The 21,504-nt window shown below is 38.8% G+C and overlaps 1 protein-coding gene across 7 annotated transcripts in view; it reads right to left on the minus strand.

Moving 5' to 3' along the window:
- Ctns (Cystinosin) overlaps positions 1-21,504 on the minus strand; it is a 636,400-nt gene that overhangs the window by 181,321 nt on the left and 433,575 nt on the right. The window contains exon 11 of one of the 7 annotated variants that reach the window (XM_067140512.2): positions 6,994-8,715. The exons of the other annotated variants lie outside the window; for them this stretch is intronic. Coding sequence (XP_066996613.2) covers positions 8,670-8,715 — 46 coding nt within the window. The 3' untranslated portion in view covers positions 6,994-8,669. Of the gene's footprint in view, positions 1-6,993; positions 8,716-21,504 lie in introns of those variants that run through there. 7 annotated transcript variants of the gene reach the window in all.

Below are 21,504 nucleotides of genomic sequence, written 5' to 3' on the forward strand. Positions count from 1 at the left end.
TGGAATTTGGAGGCAAAATTCGGACTTGTCAGTGAACCCCACTAGCTCCCACTGTTGTATCATCCAGTCAATGATGTTCTGTCACACTATGCAGGTGAACAATGTGAATTTGTCAGTTGACTTGGGAGTTTTCAGCAGGTGTTCTAGAATGGAGACAAGATTTTTCTAACCGAGTTAGGACATTTTAATTTTTTTTTGCTATTTGTTTAACATTGCACTAACACAAAGGTTTTCAGCGAAAGAAGGGTGGGAGATTGGGAAGGTAGCAGCCATGGCCTTCATTAAGGTACAGCCCCAGCATTTGCCTGGTGTGAAAATGGGAAACCATAGAAAACCATCTTTAGGGCTGCCGACAGTGGGGTTCGAACCCACTATCCTCCGAATGCAAGCTCACAGCTGAGCGACCCTTACCGCACGGCCACTTGCTTGGTTAGGACAGTTTTCTCTCTGAGGTTCACCCTCCGGACTTGCTGGAGTCTATTTTGGATTTTGACAGCAGTGGTGTGACGGTCACATGGAACTTTTAGCTGCTGGGGAGAGGAGTTCCTTGCTTTCAGCAAACTTTAAAAATGTTGCAGTGCCTGAATGTTCAAGGAATTATATTATATATTTCTTACCTCAAGTATACTACCTGGCATGTAAGCCTATACACCAAGGGTACAACCTTACTCTTTCTCCCCTGTTAATACTGAAGATAGTGATTTATATTTATTTTCTAACTGTTGGGTTTGATTCAGTGTCACTAACCATAGAGTTTAGGGTCCCTACTTGCCGATACGTCGTCTTACAGTCACTGCTAATCTGGCATGCTGGCACTATACACTCATGGTTTATTTCGTGATTTGCAAGAATTACGTATTGCCACTACCGTATTGTTAAAATCACTAGTGTTACATTTGCGGGTATAATTAAAGCATATTTTCTTTTTCTGTGGGATTGTAAATCTGTCTGGGTAATACCAGGTAAGTGGAATTGTGGCATGCTCTAATAATACATTTAATAACCTCGTTGCTGTGAAATGATGAACGCAGCATTTTATTAATTACAGTCTTGTTTCGTCCAATACTTATATATAGAATTCAATTAGGATGTTTAAGAAGCAAGAAAAATCTGCAAGAACTACTCTGAAAAGAAAAGCAATATTACCTCTCTATAAAGATCAGTTCAGTTCAAATGGAAGGAAATTTCATTATCAACCTTACTTGTCTTGTCACGACTTTGGTATGGTTTGCAAACGTAGCCTTTGTGTATTCTTACTGAATTACGGCATATGTACATGTTATATATTTGCTTGTATTATTACAGCATGGTTTCTCTTCAGTCTAACTAGTAATAGCAAATTTCAAGAAGGGAGCTGAAATATTTACACCAGGCAAACGCCGAAGAATATGGATATAGTAATGCGTATATCAAAATAAAGGCAGAAATATGTAACATTAAATTGAGCAAAGGTGAGAGGGAGTGTATGGTATTTCCTTAATTCCTCATTAAGCTTGAAAACTGACAATCTTGAATATCTTGATTAAACATTCATCATCATTTACTTGGGTAAGGGAACCTAAATTATTGATACATTGAGCTTAGTTTGTTGATGGTTATGTCCTGTGATTTTAATATGTAATTGCAATCAAGTTGGTAGCAGTGGTGAGCCATTAAAAAAGGAGAATAGGGTGGCGATATTTGCCTTTTAGTTTATAGCCTTACGTGACAGGTACTACAGATTCACTTATTTCAAGGACACTTATTTTAAATGGCATTTTGCTAACTTTTAATGTGTGTTTTCAACTCTACTATTCATTGGCTGTTTAACAATAATGTTAACTCCTCCTGGACTAAGCATTCCAATATAATTGGATCTAATAACGGATGCTAATTTATATATTTTTAGCCTATTTTTAATATGTATTGTTAACTATTTGGATTTCTTGTAACTAATCTTCACACAGCTGAGGATGTCCTTCACTGGGATGAAACATGTACTGTAGATGATTTAGTAACTGTATTCTTTTCTGAATATTAACTTGTATTGAAAAGGTGGACTCCTCTTTTACTTAACATCAATATTACTGTCAATATGGACTAAGAAGGACATTTATCAATTTATCAAATTTATTCCTGCACACACCATCTCAGAACCTCCTTAAGAAGCTCTCCTCGGTGAAAACGTGGAGGGTGAATACCTTTCTCTAGTCCTCCTCCATACTCTTTCTCTGCTGTCTGGAATTCGGAGGCCAAATCAAGAGTCGTCAGTGAACACCACTAGATCCCATTGTTGTAATGAAAATGAAAACCTACAACCTGTTTTCCAGTCAATAACCAGGTCAGGGATGTAATGAATGAAGCAGATATAGGCTGTTAGTACGATGGGGTCGCCACTCCCAAAGTGATTTTATTAATGACTGATAGATGCTATGAAATGAGAATGGAGAGCGTTGCTGGAATGAAAGATGACAGGGAAAACCGGAGTACCCGGAGAAAAACCTATCCCGCTTCCGTTTTGTCCAGCACAAATCTCACATGGAGCGACCGGGATTTGAACCACGGTATCCAGCGGTGAGAGGCCGACGCGCTGCCGTCTGAGCCACGGAGGCTTCCATTGTTGTAATGTTTAATCATAACGTTGTCACGCAATGCAGGCGAACAATGCAAAGTTGTCGGTTGACTTTGGAGGCTTCAGCAGGTCTTCTGAAATGGAGACGAGATTTTTCTAACCTCCATCGGACAGTTTTCTTGCTGAGGTCCACCCCCCAGACTTGCTGAAATCTGTTTTGGATTTCAACAGTAGTGGTATGACGACCACAGGGAACTTGTAGCTGCTGGAATTGATAACTGCTAGCTGATGTGGCACTTCTCTGGTCCGATCCTTGTCTTCAAGAATAACACTTGGGTCCCTGTATCTTTGTGCTGTTTTAGAAAAAGTGGAAGCTCTAGTTCTCAATACTTCTGCAACAAAACACAAGCTACCGCCATCTTCTGCGAACATGACACCTCGTGCAGCAACCTCAGGGCTTAAAGGTATGTTCTTGCTAGAGCATTGTTTTAAAAACTGACAAGATATGCTTATAAATCCATTTCTTTGAAAGAATAAAACCTCTAAGTGGGTGAAGAACAGAGATGGGTGGAGAAAGTGAATAATAAATTTTAAAACTGTAAATGTTTTTCAAGCTATAGGAGAGACAAGAAAGTGAATAACACAGGGACAGTGTCATAATACACCTTTAATGCATTATTCACTTACAACACGTAACATACCACCTTTTCCCATGAAGAAAGGTAAGATGAAGTGGTGAAGTGTGTAAAATGCATAATTACACAATTTCTATAATATTTACTATGCGTTGTGTGTTTCATGCTTGTGTCAAATATCCATTGCAACTGGCAGATTGGAAGGAACCCACTGTAGCCCACGGAGAGGTACAAACTTAATTTAAATACAGTAAATGATCCAAAATTCCACTGGTACAATTAAGATAATAATAATAATAATAATAATAATAATAATAATAATAATAATAATAATAATAATAATTTTATGTCCCACGAACTGCTTTTACGGCTGTTGGAAACACCAATAAGAAAGGTGTACAATGATGTACACTAGTGTCCAAAAGTTAAGCATAATCTAAACAAGGCCATACCACCTGATAGGAATGTCAGACAGATTGCTGAACAAACTGAAGCTGAATCACATACTGTATGTCACACAACATGTCCAAAAAACAGTGTCAGAAAAGTTCTGATAGCTAAGGTACACCTTTGACAACAACTAACAAAACTTGGCAATGTCTTCCACAACAAAATATGCTGTTAATAGGGTGTATGATTACCCCTAACGGCCACACATGCTTCGCAGCGACGTGGCGTGCTCTCTATCAGATGGTCCAAGAGCTCTTGTGGCAGTTAATCCCATTCCTCCAAAAGGGCAATGCGAAGGTCTTGGAGGGTCCTTGGTGGAGGCTGATGGGATGCAGTTCACCTCCCCAATGCATCCCAGGCATGTCCTATAGGATTCAGATCCGCAGACCTCACTGCCCAGCCAGAAATTCATCCACCAGAGCAGCGCGGTGCGGTCGGGCATTATCGTACATAAAGAGGAAGTCTGGACCAACCGTACCTCTGAAGAGTCGAACATGTGGTCTCGGTTCCTCATCCCTGTATCTCCAAGTGTTTACAGTGTTCCTCAGACCACCCATGAAGATGTGCAGGTCCGTATGGCCATTCAACATGATGACACCCCACACCATGACGCCACCAGCAGCATACTGGTCCCGTTCCACGATTTTCCTGTGGTTGTATCAGCTACCCAGTTCTCTCCAGATTAATGTGCGGTGGGAATCATTCTGCAAAGTGAAGCGGGATTCATCTGTGAAGAGCACATGTCACCATTCATTCATGGTCCAGTTTCGATGTTGTTTACTCCACAGTAAACGGGCCCATCTCTGTGCTGGAGTGAGAGGGACATACACCGCTGGACATCAGGCAAATAGCCCCGCTGTTCTGAGCCTTCAGTACACAGTTTGCCGGGAAACGGCAACCCCTGAGACGGCTGCAAACTCCGCCGACATTTGTCCTGCAGATGCACTCCGATTTCGTCGGGCGGTTAAGGCAAAATATCGGTCCTGCTGTGGGGTGTTTACCCTTGGTCGACCTGGTACTGGCCTACGACTAACATCTCCTGTGTCTCGAAATCGTCTCCAAAGCCTGGAAATGACAGTTTGTGGCATATTCAAGGTCCTTGTCTGGCTTGCTTCCAGGCGGCCGAGTATTCTACCCTGCAAAACAGGGTCCAAATGGCGTCATTGTGCCGTTATGTTGTCACGTTCACCACGAGGCTACACTCCGCACACTATAACAGGGCAAACACGACTGAGGGAATATGGGGCGCAGGCACTGGCTGTGTTTATCTTATGGTTACGCCGCTAGTCAAAGCAGGGAACACTCCTTTCTTATACAGAGCGAACACGTAAGGTTGGTAGGTGCATATGTCATGCGATCTGCGGTTTATTTCCTGTTGCCCTGCTTACTCGTAACTTATGCTTAACTTTTGGACACTAGTGTATTTTATATCTCGTTTCTCAGAACCCACTGTGGTGACTCATGGTTGAAGTAGATATCACTGATCAAAGTGATCTCTCTGTTTGGACAACATATTCTATAAAGAATAATACATCAAAGCATGGATAATAGAGATTCTACTGCAAACAAAATTAATTTTTGTTGTTACAGTTGAAGCCGTTTTATTTCCAGTTTTGACTTAGTCAATGTATAACCCTTGAGTTTTCCAGTCCTGTCTGGGCAGCTGAGGAGAGAGGAAGTACGACAGACAGAGTGCATTAAGGTAAGTTCAAAAACATTTCTATATTTATTAAGATAATCAACACAGAATTCTAACAAATGTTTTTGCAGGTGTTTATAACATTTGTCCACTTAAAAAAGAAAAAAAAACATAGAATCCAACGATGGCCTTTCAGAAGTGAAACATGTCATTCTGTTATTAATTTTTTCAAGTGTATTCTGTTATTAATTGCATGTTTACTTTCTCAGGTATTTTCTAGTATTTATTGATCCTGCATTAGTTACAACAAACTGGAAAACTTAAAGGTTATACGAAAATCAAAGTAACGGCCTCCTCTTCCTACAACTGAACTGTACGGATTCATGTCTGCTTTCAGTAATATTTCTGACAGTTGAGCTTAGATCTCTGAAGTAATGTTGTCCACACTGGTACCTAATAGGTTTCTAATGTTACTAAGATTTATTCATTTAGTACCTATAAGACAAAACTGTGTGAGGCAATCCTCAACTAGACTGGTTATTAAGACTGTAAGGATTCAAAACTCAAAACAAATCCTTGCTTATTTGTAAAGAATTCCAACAGTACCATATTTTAGCAGTGAAGCAGACAATGGATCTTTTTATTAGGCAAAACCACGAAGCACAAGCTAAAATGAATACTTATCAAAGTCCATAGCACCTGATAATTTCATGTTGAAACTATTTACAGCACTGGGAAAGAGATAATGAAGACTAGGATTAATATAGTGAAAAACGAAGGTGCCTTTCACTCTATGCAGAAAGTTAGAGAAGTCTTAACTTTTTATTCCATGTGATGAAAACATATCACTATTGGCTGTTTTGTTCTCCTTTCTGATCAGACAATTGCATAGTGCTTACAACCAGTTCATGAAACAATGTTTTAGAAATGTCATGTCATGTCAGTCATGCAGGGTCAGAAGAGTACTGTGCCCTGCTTACTTACAAATTTTGGCATCCCTCTTGGGAGTATCTTGCACACAACATTTAAAAAAATAATAGAATCTAGACAATAGAGCTTCACACTGAAAATATAGTTTTTATGCACTGTGGTAGATATTGTGAGTACTAATATGAAGTACCACAAGCTTTCAAATTGTTATTTAAGGAATGATCTGTGCCCTTTTTCACTAACATTTTAATCAAGTCTGATCATCATGAAAGTAATATAATACAAGAGTATTAAAAATATCAATCATAGCTAAGCAATATCACGCAATTTCACTGATCATACAAAAGGCAACCAAAATAGCAACCTTGCTAACTTTTGCACCAGACATATAATTATTGCTGAATTTACACTTTCCACTATGATACAACCGAACTAAGCATACATAAATTCAGGTCTGCAACAAATGTAATACACAATGTGGTAAAGATAACTGCTAAAAATAATAGAATGGTACAATCAAGTCACATATAGAAAGACAGGTATATGATAAGGAATGCATAATAGGATAAAAATTATGGCAAGTCAATGCGGGAATAGGGAGTGTCTGAAAGAGGGGATAAGGACTAACATTAAAACACTTATCTTTAATTTCATATTTGTCTTTATCTTCTCTTTCTGTTGCTCCCTCTTCCCACAAACTCAGTGACCTGTCATGTTTTTCTATTATGTGTTCCTTATCATGTTCATATCTTTGTACATATGAATTGAAAACTAATAAAAGAACTACATGAAGAACAATGTGTCATTCATTCAAAGAAAATCTTGTACAGTGAGGCACTACAATGCTAAATTCTAAACAAAAACCAGTTAAAAAAACACAAAACTACATTCAGACATATATAGCAGCATTAACTGGCCAAATAATAAACTGACAGTCTCTCTTTGATAAATACTTTAAAAGCATTAAAGAGATGGAGGAATAAGCATAATTAAAATCAAAGTGTAAACAAGGTCTCTGCTACAATAATAAAACTGAGGACATAATAGTAGTAACATCCTTATAATATTTAACAGTCTCGAGGATGACTGGTGCATCATGAAATCGCCCTGAAAGGAGATCTTTAAAGAGACTCTAAATCTACAGACATGAGTCTCCCATATTTATGCAGCCTGAAACGTCAACAAACTGTGACAGATTCTATGTTACAATCTTGACAATAGAAAGTAAGCACCACACAGCTGGTCATGACAGTGATAGGCAAACATGCAAATGTCAGAGATAGTTAAAGTAAAATTGTTTTCACCATTTGAAACTGATCACTTTTCTATATTCTCCAGACAAATCAATCAAGCTGATACTTTTTTAATAGGAAATTATTTTCTTGATTACGTATAGGGGTAGACATTAAGTTCATCACCATCCGTGCATAAGGTACATTAATTTAATGAATACCACAAGGATACAAAAAACTTATTAATGTACCAGCTGTACTATTTTCATATTCTTGAGTACAAAATATCATGCAGAAATAAACAAAATACTAGCATGCAAATATACTACACATGCAATACAATGATTAAAAAAAGGAAAACATTATAACTCTTCAAAATAGACAGGCCAAACACTGGTTACAAGGCAGGCACAAAATAAATTAAGTTTCCAACAACCACTGGATTACCAATCACTTCAACTTATACTGCACTCTAACAAAATTATTCCTCGGTCATTGTAGCAGTAGAAGCGTGTGAGCACCAAGTATTTCCAGAAATCTAAAACTTGCTGATTAGCAGATGTTTAATTTTAAAACACTACTACAATAAAATATTGATCATTAAATAACAGATTCTTATTCAATCTCCTAACTATGTTTGTACCAAAATATATCTCAGGTGTGAAGAATGAAAAGTGATGATAAAAAACAATACTGAATATTTCAATCCAATATATTTTGATAGGAATTTCACCAACCAACAGTTAGTGTCACCATTATAAAAGTAGATTCTCCACAGAGTAGTTTCAGTTACTTGCAGTTATTAGAATACAAAGTGCATCCAGGTAAGAGCACTTGAACTAGGGTAATAAATATTCTAATTCTAAAACTATAATTTCATCATATAAATTAAACAGAAAAAAGGGGAGAAAAATAAGAACATACTATATTCTCAACAGTATTTCATATCACTCATGAATAGAAGTTTAAAAGCACCTACTTTATAACTCATGAATGCAGGTACAATATACAAAAATAAGATCAATGAAATACTAGAAGTACTACAGCCAAATACTACCTAAATGCTACAAAAATAACCTCCATGCAAAAGTGTACAGAGTATAATAATACTGACAATAAAGAAATTATATCTTCATTTTGAACATGAAGAAAAAAACACGGAAGTTGAATTCGAAGAAAACTAAATCTGTACAAAACACTCCAATGTAAGGATATCTAAACTACTATGCATCTCATAAGTTGCCGCTGTTAAGATCAATTTCTTTATTGCTTGCTCCGCTGAAAAATATGAAAGCACAAGTGTTAGATTAGAAAATGAAATTGTCTATACAATGATTACATTCAGAATTTGTCCTTTTAATATTGGAATGCAATCTGGTTTGCAGTGATATTGAAAATAATTTCAGTCAAACATAATTTGAAGAAGCTAAGTGACTAGTAGTAGGTATTCTTCAGTTACAAAAATTGTGTCCCAAAGCATAGCTTTATATGCCAGCAGTTAAATATAAAAATGAGATAATACAATGATTTGCATTCCTTTCATACATTTTACAGTTATTTAGCTAACATTAAATACACAAGGGATAGGATGGATATAATACTGCATTGCATGACTGGAAGCACACAGGATATGGATTTTGAAGGAATTGTTCTTTAACTTTGTTTAAAATATATAAGCCACTGAACACACAGAAAAATGTAATGAAAACTGGTGACTCTAAAGGTATTCCAACTCCTTATATGTACAGGGTGGCACATGAATTAATTGACATACACCGGAAATTGTTCATAAAATACTTAATATACAGGATATTTCATACAACATGGTATTAAAATACTCACTGAGATGTGCATGACTACTGTCGGATTTTTTATTATGGACACTCGAGTTTAGGCTTTAATTACAAACGAACCAATAGGCCTATTGCAATGCGAGTTATAGTGATATTTTCCTTGTTTAATTCTACGTTAGCGTATGTAAGATACATTGTTTTCGACGTCCATTAAATATTTTTTTATTTGTGGCTGTAATAAATACTGCCTGGGTTTTTTGCTTCTTCTCTACGAAGCGCTCACTTAGGAATACATACAAGGAAAACTACTTGTCTGATGGTAATGAAATTTTTATATGTTATAACCACATGTATTTTTAGTGTAATACTCAAGTTATAATTTTTTTTCAACTACCCTGAAAAAGTTCTTATCATTTTTCTAAAGCAACTCTTTCTCAGCTCAGGATAAATGAACAGCAGCAAACTTGGTCTTGTTTTGAAGCACTCGGTCCTGGTTATCAGAAACCACAACAACTGTAACCGTACAGTGTGGTACCGAATTTATGAAGAGTGATATTGAAAGGAGGTTTTGTGCACGCCGGACCGTACGATTAACAGCAGGCCGGGTGGTGAAATCGCCCGCAGTGTTGCCGCGTTCAGTTGTAATCATGCGCGCAACGAACACAGCTTTTCGTTTACTTTCAACATTCAGTTTTATTTCCTCTTATAAATTCCACTTCCCATCACCTTTTCTCACAAGGCCTTTGGACCTTCAATGGCACGTTTAAAAATGGTTGACTTCCTAATTTAGAAATATCACACTGACAATTTTTTTTTTTTTTTTTTTTTTTGCTAGGGGCTTTACGTCGCTCCGACACAGATAGGTCTTATGGCGACGATGGGATAGGAAAGGCCTAGGAGTTGGAAGGAAGCGGCCGTGGCCTTAATTAAGGTACAGCCCCAGCATTTGCCTGGTGTGAAAATGGGAAACCACGGAAAACCATTTTCAGGGCTGCCGATAGTGGGATTCGAACCTACTATCTCCCGGATGCAAGCTCACAGCCGCGCGCCTCTACGCGCACGGCCACTGACAATTTTTACAAGAGTTATTTGCATTATTATTTACATATATTAAGAATATTTAATTCTATCAATTTTTTTCGTGTTCTGATGAATCGGTGCTGGTGTCATTCATGCTGATTATGACTGGCTCGAAATAAGGGACATTTTCAGACAGTGCATCTTTTTCCCAGTATTGGTCTTCAATTTTCTTAGCGTGTTTAATATGGTACATTATTTCCGGAGTTCAGGGGTCATGGTACGTAAGGCTTCTCTCGGCATAAAGAGTTAATTGCTTCCATACCTCTACCATTTTCTAATGTGTTAGCCATATTTGTTTTTGCTATTTTCCCTTTTATGCAATCCCAAATGAGCTCGATTGGATTAAGCTCGCAATGGGCCACTGGTAACCAAACATGCTGTACATCTGGTTGACGTCGCTTGTTCCAGCTTCTTTGCCGGTTTTTGAAAATAAGGCCTGCCAAGTACAATCAGCTCTGATTTAGTTAATTTGTTATAATCTTCAACTCCAGGTGGTAGTGAAATATTCTTTGATGTTATCTAAGATATAATTTCAGGTTTCAGCCATGACATGTTCGGGTTTTTAGATGAAGGATCGACCATGTGTGATATGGAGCTTGAACTATAACGACCGCCGACCTTTGAGGCAGTAAACTCAGGACTTTCGTGAACCATTCTTCATAATGAGTAGAGTTCATCTCATTGTGGTAAACACGACTTCCTTTCTTGCCAATAAAACAAAGTTCTGCACCGTCAAGAAATCCTTCTTCACTTCTGATGCGTAAAATTATGATACGTTTCCCAGCTCCAGACGGTGTTTTGAACCCTCCACGCTATCTATAAATTTGATGAATGTACCCTCTGTACAGATTATAGTTGTCGAAGTTGTTTTCTAAAGCTTCAACCACGTCTTCTTGCCACCCATATTTCATACTATGGTTCTGTCCGCACCAGGTCTCGTCTGTAAAGAAGATCTTGTAGCCCTGTACTCGTAAGTCTCTAATTCGTCTAAGGTAGGCATGTTGGGATGCAGCAACTGTGGAATTTGTAAGAGGAAATAAAATTAAAGGTTGAAAGTAAACGAAAAGCTGTGTTCGTTGCGCACGTGATTACTACTGAACACGGCAACACTGCGCCCGATTTCACCACCCGGCCTGCTGTTAATCGCACGGTCCGGCGTACACAAAACCTCCTTTCAATATTACTCTTCATAAATTCGGTACCACACTGTACGGTTACAGTTGTAGTTTCTGATAACCATGACTGAGTGTTTCAAAACAAGACCAAGTTTGCTGCTGTTCATTTACCCTGAGCTGAGTAAGAGTTGCTTTAGAAAAATAAGAACTTTTTTCAGGGTAGTTGAAAAAAATTGTAACTTGAGTATTACACTACAAATACATGTGGTTATAACATATAAAAATTTGATTACCATCAGGCAAGTAGTTTTCCTTGTATGTATTCCTAAGTGAGCGCTTCCTAGAGAAGAAGCAAAAAACCCCGGGCAATATTTATTACAACAAAAAAAAAAAAAAATTTTATGAACGTCGAAAACAATGTGTCACATACGCTAATGTAGAATTAAACAAGGAAAATATTGGTATAACTCGCAATGCAATAAGCTTATTGGTTCGTTTGTAATTAAAGCCTAAACTCGAGTGTCCATAATAAAAAAATCTGACAGTAGACAGTATGCAGGACATGTTCAATATGCCCACCTTCTCAGTGTAAAATCGCTTTGAACAAATCTTCATGTTTGCAATCACTCAATGACACACCCTCACTCAGCCCCCAGAAAAAAGTTACAACAGCCAATTGCAATTGCACAACATTTTCTGGTTTCTGGTAGTAGATTGTCTCCTTCAAACATCCTCACAGGAAGAAGTCGCAGGGATTAATACACGGACTATGTGGTGGCCGCATTGACCAGCACTGAAAACACTCGGGACATCGATGAGACATCAAACTGGGCCCAAAATGTTCATGCAGAATGTCCATAACAACATTTGCTGTATGAGGATGACCTCCATCTTACATGAACCATCATGTCTACTAGTAATCTTGTTGCCAAGAGTTGTGGAAGGAAACTGTTTTGCAACATATCCATGTAATGCAAACTGCTGACTGTGTCAATGAGAAAAGAATGGCCCAATAATTCCACAGCCGGAAATAGTGCCCCCCCCCCCCCCTCTCTCTCTCTCTCTCTCTCTCTCTCTCTCTCTCTCTCTCTCTCTCTCTCTCTCTCTCTCTCTCGTACCATGACTTTCTAACTTGTGTACAATAATAGGCAGTTCTCTTGCCAAAAACAGGACATTCTGTTGTTCACAGCACCGTTGAAGTAAACGTATACCTCGTCAGTGAACCATGTGTTGTGTAGCACAGGATCACCTTCTGCAATAGCCTATGCAGCAAATTGAAAGAACTACTGATGCAATTTCCACCCTTAATAATTTAAATAACATTGATCATCAGATAAAATTCACTTTAGAATCCGAAGCTAATAAAATTATAAATTTCTGGATTCACAATAAACAGGCTCCCATCCTCAATAGAATATAGAATTTATAGAAAGCCAACACAGACAGCTACTACCATTAGGAAAGATTTTTCACATCCTAAAGCACACAAATGTGCCACCTATAATAGCAGGTTAGATCGAGCATTCAGAATACCGTTAACTACATTACATACATACATACATACATACATACATACATTATCATTATAGACTGTTATGCCTTTCAGCGTTCAGTCTGCAAGCCTCTGTGAATTTACTAAACGTCGCCGCAATCCTCGATTTGCAACTAGTGTTGTGGCCTCATTTAGTTCTATACCTGTTATCTTTAAATCGTTAGAAACCGAGTCTAACCATCGTCGTCTTGGTCTCCCTCTACTTCTCTTACCCTCCATAGCAGAGTCCATTATTCTCCTACGTAACCTATCCTCCCCTATTCGTCTCACATGACCCCACCACCGAAGCCGGTTTATGCGTACAGCTTCATCCATAGAGTTCATTCCTAACTTAGCCTTTATCTCCTCATTCTGAGTACCCTCCTGCCATTGTTCCCACCTGTTTGCACCAGCAATCATTCTTGCTACTTTCATGTCTGTTACTTCTAACTTATGAAAAATATCCTGAGTCTACCCAGCTTTCGCACCCATAAAGCAAAGTTGGTCTGAAAACAGACCGATGTAAAGATAGTTTCGTCTGGGAACTGACTTCCTTCTTACAGAATACTGCTGATCGCAACTGCGAGCACACTGCATTAGCTTTACTACATCTTGATTCAATCTCACTTACTATATTACCATCCTGGGAGAACACACAACCTAAATACTTGAAATTATCGACCTGTTCTAGCTTTGTATCACCAATCTGACATTCAATTCTGTTGAATTTCTTACCTACTGACATCAATTTAGTCTTCGAGAGGCTAATTTTCATACCATACTCATTGCACCTGTTTTCAAGTTCCAAGATATTATTAGACTGCAGGCTTTCGGCACAGTCTGCCATTAAGACCAAGTCGTCAGCATAGGCCAAACTGCTTACTACATTTCCACCTAACTGAATCCCTTCCTGCCATTTTATACCTTTCAGAAGATGTTCCATGTAAACTATGAACAACAAAGGTGAAAGATTACAGCCTTGTCTAACCCCTGTAAGTACCCTGAACCAAGAACTCATTCTACCATCAATTCTCACTGAAGCCCAATTGTCAACATAAATGCCTTTGATTGATTTTAATAATCTACCTTTAATTCCATAGTCCAGTACAGTGAACATCATTTCCCTCGGTACCCTGTCAAATGCTTTCTCTAGATCTACGAAACATAAACACAACTACCTATTCCTCTCGCAGCATTTTTCAATTACCTGGCACATACCGAAAATCTGATCCTGACAGCCTCTCTGTGGTCTGAAACCACACTGGTTTTCATCCAACTTCCTCTCAACGACTGACTGCACCCTCCCTTCCAAGATGCCAGTGAATACTTTGCCTGGTATACTAATCAATGAGATACCTCGATAGTTGTTGCAATCTTTCCTGTTCCCTTGCTTATAGATAGGTGCAATTACTGTTTTGTCCAATTTGAAGGTACCTTGCTAACACTCCACGCTAATTTTACTACTCTATGAAGCCATTTCATCCCTGCCTTCCCACTATACTTCACCATTTGAGGACTAATTTCATCTATTCCTGCTGCCTTATGACAATGGAGTTTATTTACCATCCTTCCCACTTCCTCAAGCATAATTTCACCAACATCATTTTCCTCCTCCCCATGAGCTTGGCTGTTTGCAACACCACCAGGATGATTTCCTTTACATTGAGAAGATGTTCAAAATATTCCCTCCACCTCTCCAGTGATTCCCTGGGATCTATTATGAGTTCACCTGAATTACTCAAAACACTGTTCATTTCATTTTTCCCTCCCTTCCTTTCTTTATTACTGTCCAGAAAGGTTTCCCTGCTGCTTGACCTAGCCTTTCCAGGTTATTACCGAAATCTTCCCATGACTTTCTTTTTGGATTCAACAACTATTTGTTTCGCTCTGTTTCTTTCATCTACGTACCAATCCCTGTCTGCCTCGGCCCTTGTTTGGAGCCATTTCTGATAAGCCTTCTTTTTACGTTTACAGGCTGCTCTCACTTCATCATTCCACCAAGATGTTCACCTTTTCCCATCTTTACACACAGTTGTTCCTAGGCATTCCCTTGCTGTTTCTACTACAGCATCCCTGTATGCCACCCATTCACTTTCTATATTCTGAACCTGCTTACTGTCTACTGTTCGAAACTTCTCACTAATCATATCCATGTACTTCTAATTTCCTCGTCCTGGAGATTTTCTACCCTTATTCGTTTGCAGACAGATTTCACTTTCTCTACCCTAGGCCTAGAGATACTTAGTTCACTACAGATCAGATAGTGGTCTGTATCATCAAAAAATCCGTGAATAACTCGTACATTCCTAACAGATTTCCTGAATTCAAAGTCTGTTAAGATATAGTCTATTATGGATCTCGTACCCCTAGCCTCCCATGTGTAGCGGTGAATAGCCTTATGCTTGAAGAATGTATTCGTAACAGCTAAACCCATACTAGCACAGAAGTCCAGCAAACGTTTCCCATTCCCATTAGCTTCCATATCTTCCCCACATTTACCAAACACCCTTTCGTATCCTTCAGTTCTATTCCCAACTCTCGCATTGAAATCGCCCATTAGCACTATTCTATCCTTGCTGTTGACCCTGACCACGATGTCACTCAATGCTTCATAAAACTTGTCAACTTCATCCTCATCTGCACCCTCACATGGTGAATACACGGACACAATTCTTGTCCTAATTCCTCCAACTGACAAATCTACCCACATCATTCGCTCATTTACGTGCTTAACAGAAACTATGTTGCGTGCAATGGTATTCCTGATAAAGAGCCCTACCCCAGACTCTGCCCTTCCCTTTCTAACACCCGTCAAGTACACTTTATAATCTCCTATCTCTTCCTCGTTATCTCCCCTTACCCGAATATCACTTACTCCTAGCACATCCAGATACATCCTCTTTGCTGACTCAGCCAGTTCTACCTTCTTTCTTCCATAAGCCCCATTAATATTGATAGCTCCCTATCGAATACCATTTTGTTCGCCAAGTTGTTTCCAAGGAGTCCCTCACCTGTCAAATGGGAGTGGGACTCCATTACTCCCATAGGGCCAAGGCTTGCTTAAAATGTTCTGAGCTCGGTAAATTCATGAAGCACGATGCTACCCTACTTGCACATACTCCAAGTGAGGATCTCTCCTCTAACGGGTTGTGGACCACCGGTGAATTGTATAGTCCTAGCCGCCTGAGCAAAAGGAGGGCCACGACTCAGAATATGTCCGAGATGCCCACTCCCATTCCATAGCAACTGGTATCCCGATTCTCAGGACCACTTACTAGGCCACTCAGCCGTTGCCCATGGTTCACGAACTAGGACGTGACTACAGTAACCCACAAACATGAACCAAAGAAAACTAAAGAAAATTTAAATAAGGAATGAACACCATTCGTTCCATTGCTAAACACAATGGATACGATAATGCATTCATAGAGCGAATCATTACTAAACACGAATACCGTTTAAATTCAACGTTAACTAAAGAAAGGACAAACCCTACTAATTATTCAACCCTCACTTTTAGTGAAGAAGTTTATAGTATTGAGAACATTCTTAAGAAACACAATACCAAAATCGCATACCGAATCAATAACAGAAACATGGAAATTGTATATAATACCAGTTCAGTAAATAAAACTGACTTCTATTTAAAGTCGGGCATCTACAGATTCCAATGTAATAAATTATACATCGGGCAGACCGGGAGGAACTTTAAAATCAGATATTTGGAGTGTGTAAATGCCGTCAAATATAATAGATATTTGGTGGTCGGACAGCATATTCAAGACTCAAAGCACAGCTTCAGCAATATGAACCAAGACATAGAAATTCTCACGAACATAAACAAAGGCTAGGCATATAATCTCAAGGATAATTTAATAAAACCACCTATTAAATACTTTCCATGTTTAATGTGGTTTGAATCTACATGAATTTATGTAGACTTCTCAGGTCAGGTACATGTTTCACCCATCATTTGGGCATCTTCAGCCTGCAGACAACCATTAGGTCAAGGTTTGGGACCTTTTTAACCATATATAGTATAATATACAAACGTTAATAATCTCTTAAGACTGACATGCTAGGATATTAATTTAAAAAATGTGAACAAAACATAACTGTGGGTAACATACATTAATGGGGTTTCAACGCAATTAAAACTTGTCGGTCCTATTCTATCTAACTTAAAAATATGTTCAAAACTAAAATGGATCTTCTTCCTCTATCATAAGTCTTGAGAAAAGAGGATATTGATACTGGGGCTTATTTGACCCACATATTTCGTGTTCTTGACGTAACTAATGTTAAAATGTGTTGTCGAACACTAGTGGAGATTTAAAACCGATTGTTATATATAGACTGGTCAAGAACGTTGTTGTGAATGAAACTGCAAGTGTCTTGACTTCGGGTTTGTAAAGAGTACACTATTAGGCTGTTTCTTAGTTTTCGGCTGCTGCTTAATTGAGAAGGAACATCCTAGATACTCGATACAGTCTTGTATGAATATCATTCCCATTGATGTGTTGCTTGGTCTTAGGGAGGGATCTTAAGATTATCTGTAATGAAGTAAAAAAATATTTTAATTAACAATTTAGAGCACACGTTGTGACAAAATGTATTAAACTAACACCTCATAACTGTAAAATGACTTACTTGTTCAATTCATACTACAATGACTTAGCAAATGTCATGGGATTGTCACGTAATAGCGTGTGGGACCTCCCCTGGCCCTGCGAACTGGAGTGAGACGCCGTGAAAGTGAGTAGACAAGTCCCTGGTATCTTTATTTACTAGTTTCATTTCCCTATTGATAGTTCACTTATGTATAAACAAGACAGCTGATGATGACTATTTAAAGTCGAAACCGGTCCTGTAAGCTAACTCTTACGGTAATAAAATTGTATTGATAAGGTGGAACCTTTTCTTGTCTATACCTAAGTCCCTGGTAGTCCTCTGGATGCAGCTGACACCAAATCGTTTGCAAAGTTGCCGCCAATGCTGGTCTGTTCGTGGGTGCAAGATCCATGGCATGGAGCCTGCGTTCCAGGACATCCCAGATATGCTCGATAGGTTCATATCGGGGCTCCTGGGTGGCCATGGCAGTCGTTGGACCTCCGCTGCATGTTCCTGGAACCATTCCTGGGCGATGTGGCGGCGCGTTATCATCTTGAAACACCGCAGAACCGTCTGGGCGCTGGAAGGCCAAAAATGGGTGGAGATGGTCTCCGAGCAGCTCAACATACAGCGTACCATTCAAAGTCTCTTCCAGAACAACTAGGGGGCCCATTCCATACCAGGAAAATGCACCCCAGACCATAACAGACACACCAGCGCCCTGGACCACACCTTCGAGGCAGGCGGGATCTATCGCTTCAAGTGGTCTGCACCATACATGGTGCCTCCCATCGGCATGGTTCAGTTGAAATCGTGATTTGTCTGACCATATCACGTTACGCCATTATTCCAGTGTCCATCCCTCATGACTGGCGACAAATGCGCGTTGTTGTGCCCGATGACGTCGGGTTAACAGTGGCACCCATGCGCGGCGCCGGCTCCCATACCCCATAGAACCCATGTTCCTACGGATTCTCCACTGGGAGACGTGACTAGCACGGCCTGTGTTGAACTGAACCGTGATTTGTTGCACGGTTGCCCGTCTGTCACTATTGACAATCCGTCTCAGATGTCGCCGGTCACGGTCATCGAGGGTGGCTGGACGGCCGGTCGTCCGTCTGTTGTGGACGGTGACACCCGCATTCAACCATTCACGATACACCCTGGACACAGTTGATTGTGTGAAGCCGAATTCCCGCACCACTTCCGAAATCGCACTTCCCATCCGTCGGGCACCGACCACCATACCCCGTTCGAATGGTGTCAGCTCACGACGACGTTTCACATTACACCTGTCACATGCACACCCACTGCTTACAAGGTCTCCAATACAACTGCCGCTGGCACAGGGGGCGTGTGGTGTGCAGACAACACACCTGCGCATCAGTGCTCCGCTTTCCCATGATATTTGCTCAGTCAATATAGGTGGACCTGTCTGTTCCGTCAGCGCCTGTCTTGTTAACATTTCTACTCCTGGTGTTGTATTGGTGCAGTAATGGAGGGGTGGGGCATGGAGGGCGAGTGGGGGGAGGCTGGTCTATGGGCGTATGTGCTATTGCTGGAGGGGAGTTTCTAGAAGCGATATGGGCAGGTTTAACATTTGGCATGTTGGATGAAGCATTTGAGTGTGGAGATTTAATTAATTGAGGGATTTTGTTTTGATGTGAATTCACGATTTTAATTAATCTAGGAGTTAATTCGTACAAAGGATTTTTAATTTCCATGACATCATTACGATTTTTATTTTTATTATAGGTCTGGTCAAAAAGGATGTGTAGATTTTCCAGTTCGTTCATTAATTTCCCTTTACCTATGCTTCTAATGATGGTAAGATCTTTCTCTATGGATGTAAAGTGATGGCTCGTTTCTCTCATGTTGGCTCATCGCTGAGTACTTGTTGTGTTGAGAGTTATAATGTTCGAAATATCTCGTGTGAAAGCTCCGTCCAGTTTGACCTACATAAGAAAAATCACATTGTGTACATGTTAGTTTATATACGCCAGGCCTTGAATAATTGTTGCTATTGTAATTGACCTTGTAAAAAATATGTATTGATTGGTGTTAACTGTCCTGAAGGCTGTATTAATATTGTGCTTCTTTAAAGTATTGCAATCTGATGGACGGCTGGGTTATAATATGTAAATGTGGCGAAACTAGTTTTTTTTAGGTTTGTCCGGGATGAGATTAGTGGAAAATTTTATTTTGATTTTATTAATTAAATAGTTAACCATATCAATTTTAAACCTGTTGAGTTGAGCAAGCTTCCTTATGTATTTCAGTTCAATTTTTAAATTGCTGGGAGAAAGAGGAATTTTAAAAGCTCTATAAATTAAATTATAGAAAGAGGCTTGTTTTTGCGACTTCGGGTGTAGGGATGAATTCATAATAGTTAAGGGAGAGTGTGTAGGTTTCCTGTATATTCGAAAATCGAAGGTATTATGTCCGTGTGTAACTGTTAAATCCAAAAATTTTAAGAAATTCTTGACCTCGTCCTCTTTAGTAAACTTAACATTGGGATCAATTTTGTTTACGGACTCCAAAATCTCGTCACTGTTAGCGACATCTTTGTCAAAAATTACGTAAGTATCGTCTACAAATCTGAACCATAAACATTCGCCTTTTTTTTGTTATAATTTTTGCGTGTTCTATTGCATCCATATAAATGTCTCCTAGGATGCCAGAAAGAGGGTCGCCCATCACTAAAACTTTTTGCTGGTAAAACTTTCCATTGAAAGAGAATAGTTATTGTTTAAGACAAAATTTAAAATCTTCATGAATTCTTCAATTTCCATTTTACCAAGGCCGCTGTGTTTATTGATATTATCATTGATGATTCTTACAGTTTCTTTGGTACGGATCTTTGGGTACATATTTAAACATCATAGGAGCACACTCTGTGATTGGGCCGCAGGTTAAACTTGTTTAGAATTTTGCAAAAAGTAACTGAATTTTTTAAAGGATGTTTATTACTGAATTGAATGATTGAAAAACAAGCCTCTTTCAATAATTTAAATTACAGAGCTTCTAAAATTCCTCTTTCTCCCAACAATTTAAAAATTGAACTGAAATACATAAGGAATCTTGCTCAACTCAACGGGTTTAAAATTGATATGGTTAACCGTTTAATTAATAAAATCAAAATTAAATTGTCCACTAATCTCGTCCCGGACAAACCTAAAAAAAATTAGTTTTGCCACATTTACATATAACAACCCAGCTGTCCATCAGATCACAAATACTTTAACCTCTTAACATACCAATTATTTACAAAATTGTGATCTTTTTTACCTAATTTTTTATTGTTAAAATGGGCTATTTATTGAAAACTAATGACAGTGGTAACAATGAAAATACATTTTTTGAACTTAACAATGAAATATAAGGCACCAAAAAGTTCTTGTTTTAAAATCCCGAGTATACTCGTGATATTTTTTTTCCGGGTTCTAAAATAAATAACACAGCACTAAACAGATGGCAAGTAATACAATATGACACTCAATACTGTTCATATGTTTGTGGCTGTGTGAAATTCTCTAAAACAAGGATCAACACACAATGCTACATCGGGAGGGAAAGCCGCGAAAACGAACTGCCTGAGACACCGACATCCACTACAGTTGAGTCAGAGACGTCTGCTGGCAAAAATAGGACCCTGAAGTAATAATTTCATAAACATTTGGCGGAAATATTGAGAAACAAAAAGAAACGAGTATATTCGGGTTTTTAAATTAGGTACCGATCAATGAGCGACATTCCCGAGTATACTCGGGATTTTATTTTATATAAATATAAAAAAACCCGAGTATACTCGGGCTTTCATGTTAAGAGGTTAAAGAAGCACAATATCAATATAGTCTTCAGGACAGTTAACACCAATCAAAACATATTTTTTACAAGGTCAATTACAATAGCAACCATTATTCAAGGTCTGGCGTAT

Source organism: Anabrus simplex, chromosome 2 (assembly GCF_040414725.1).
Source record: "Anabrus simplex isolate iqAnaSimp1 chromosome 2, ASM4041472v1, whole genome shotgun sequence".
NCBI classification, from domain to species: Eukaryota; Metazoa; Arthropoda; class Insecta; order Orthoptera; family Tettigoniidae; genus Anabrus; species Anabrus simplex.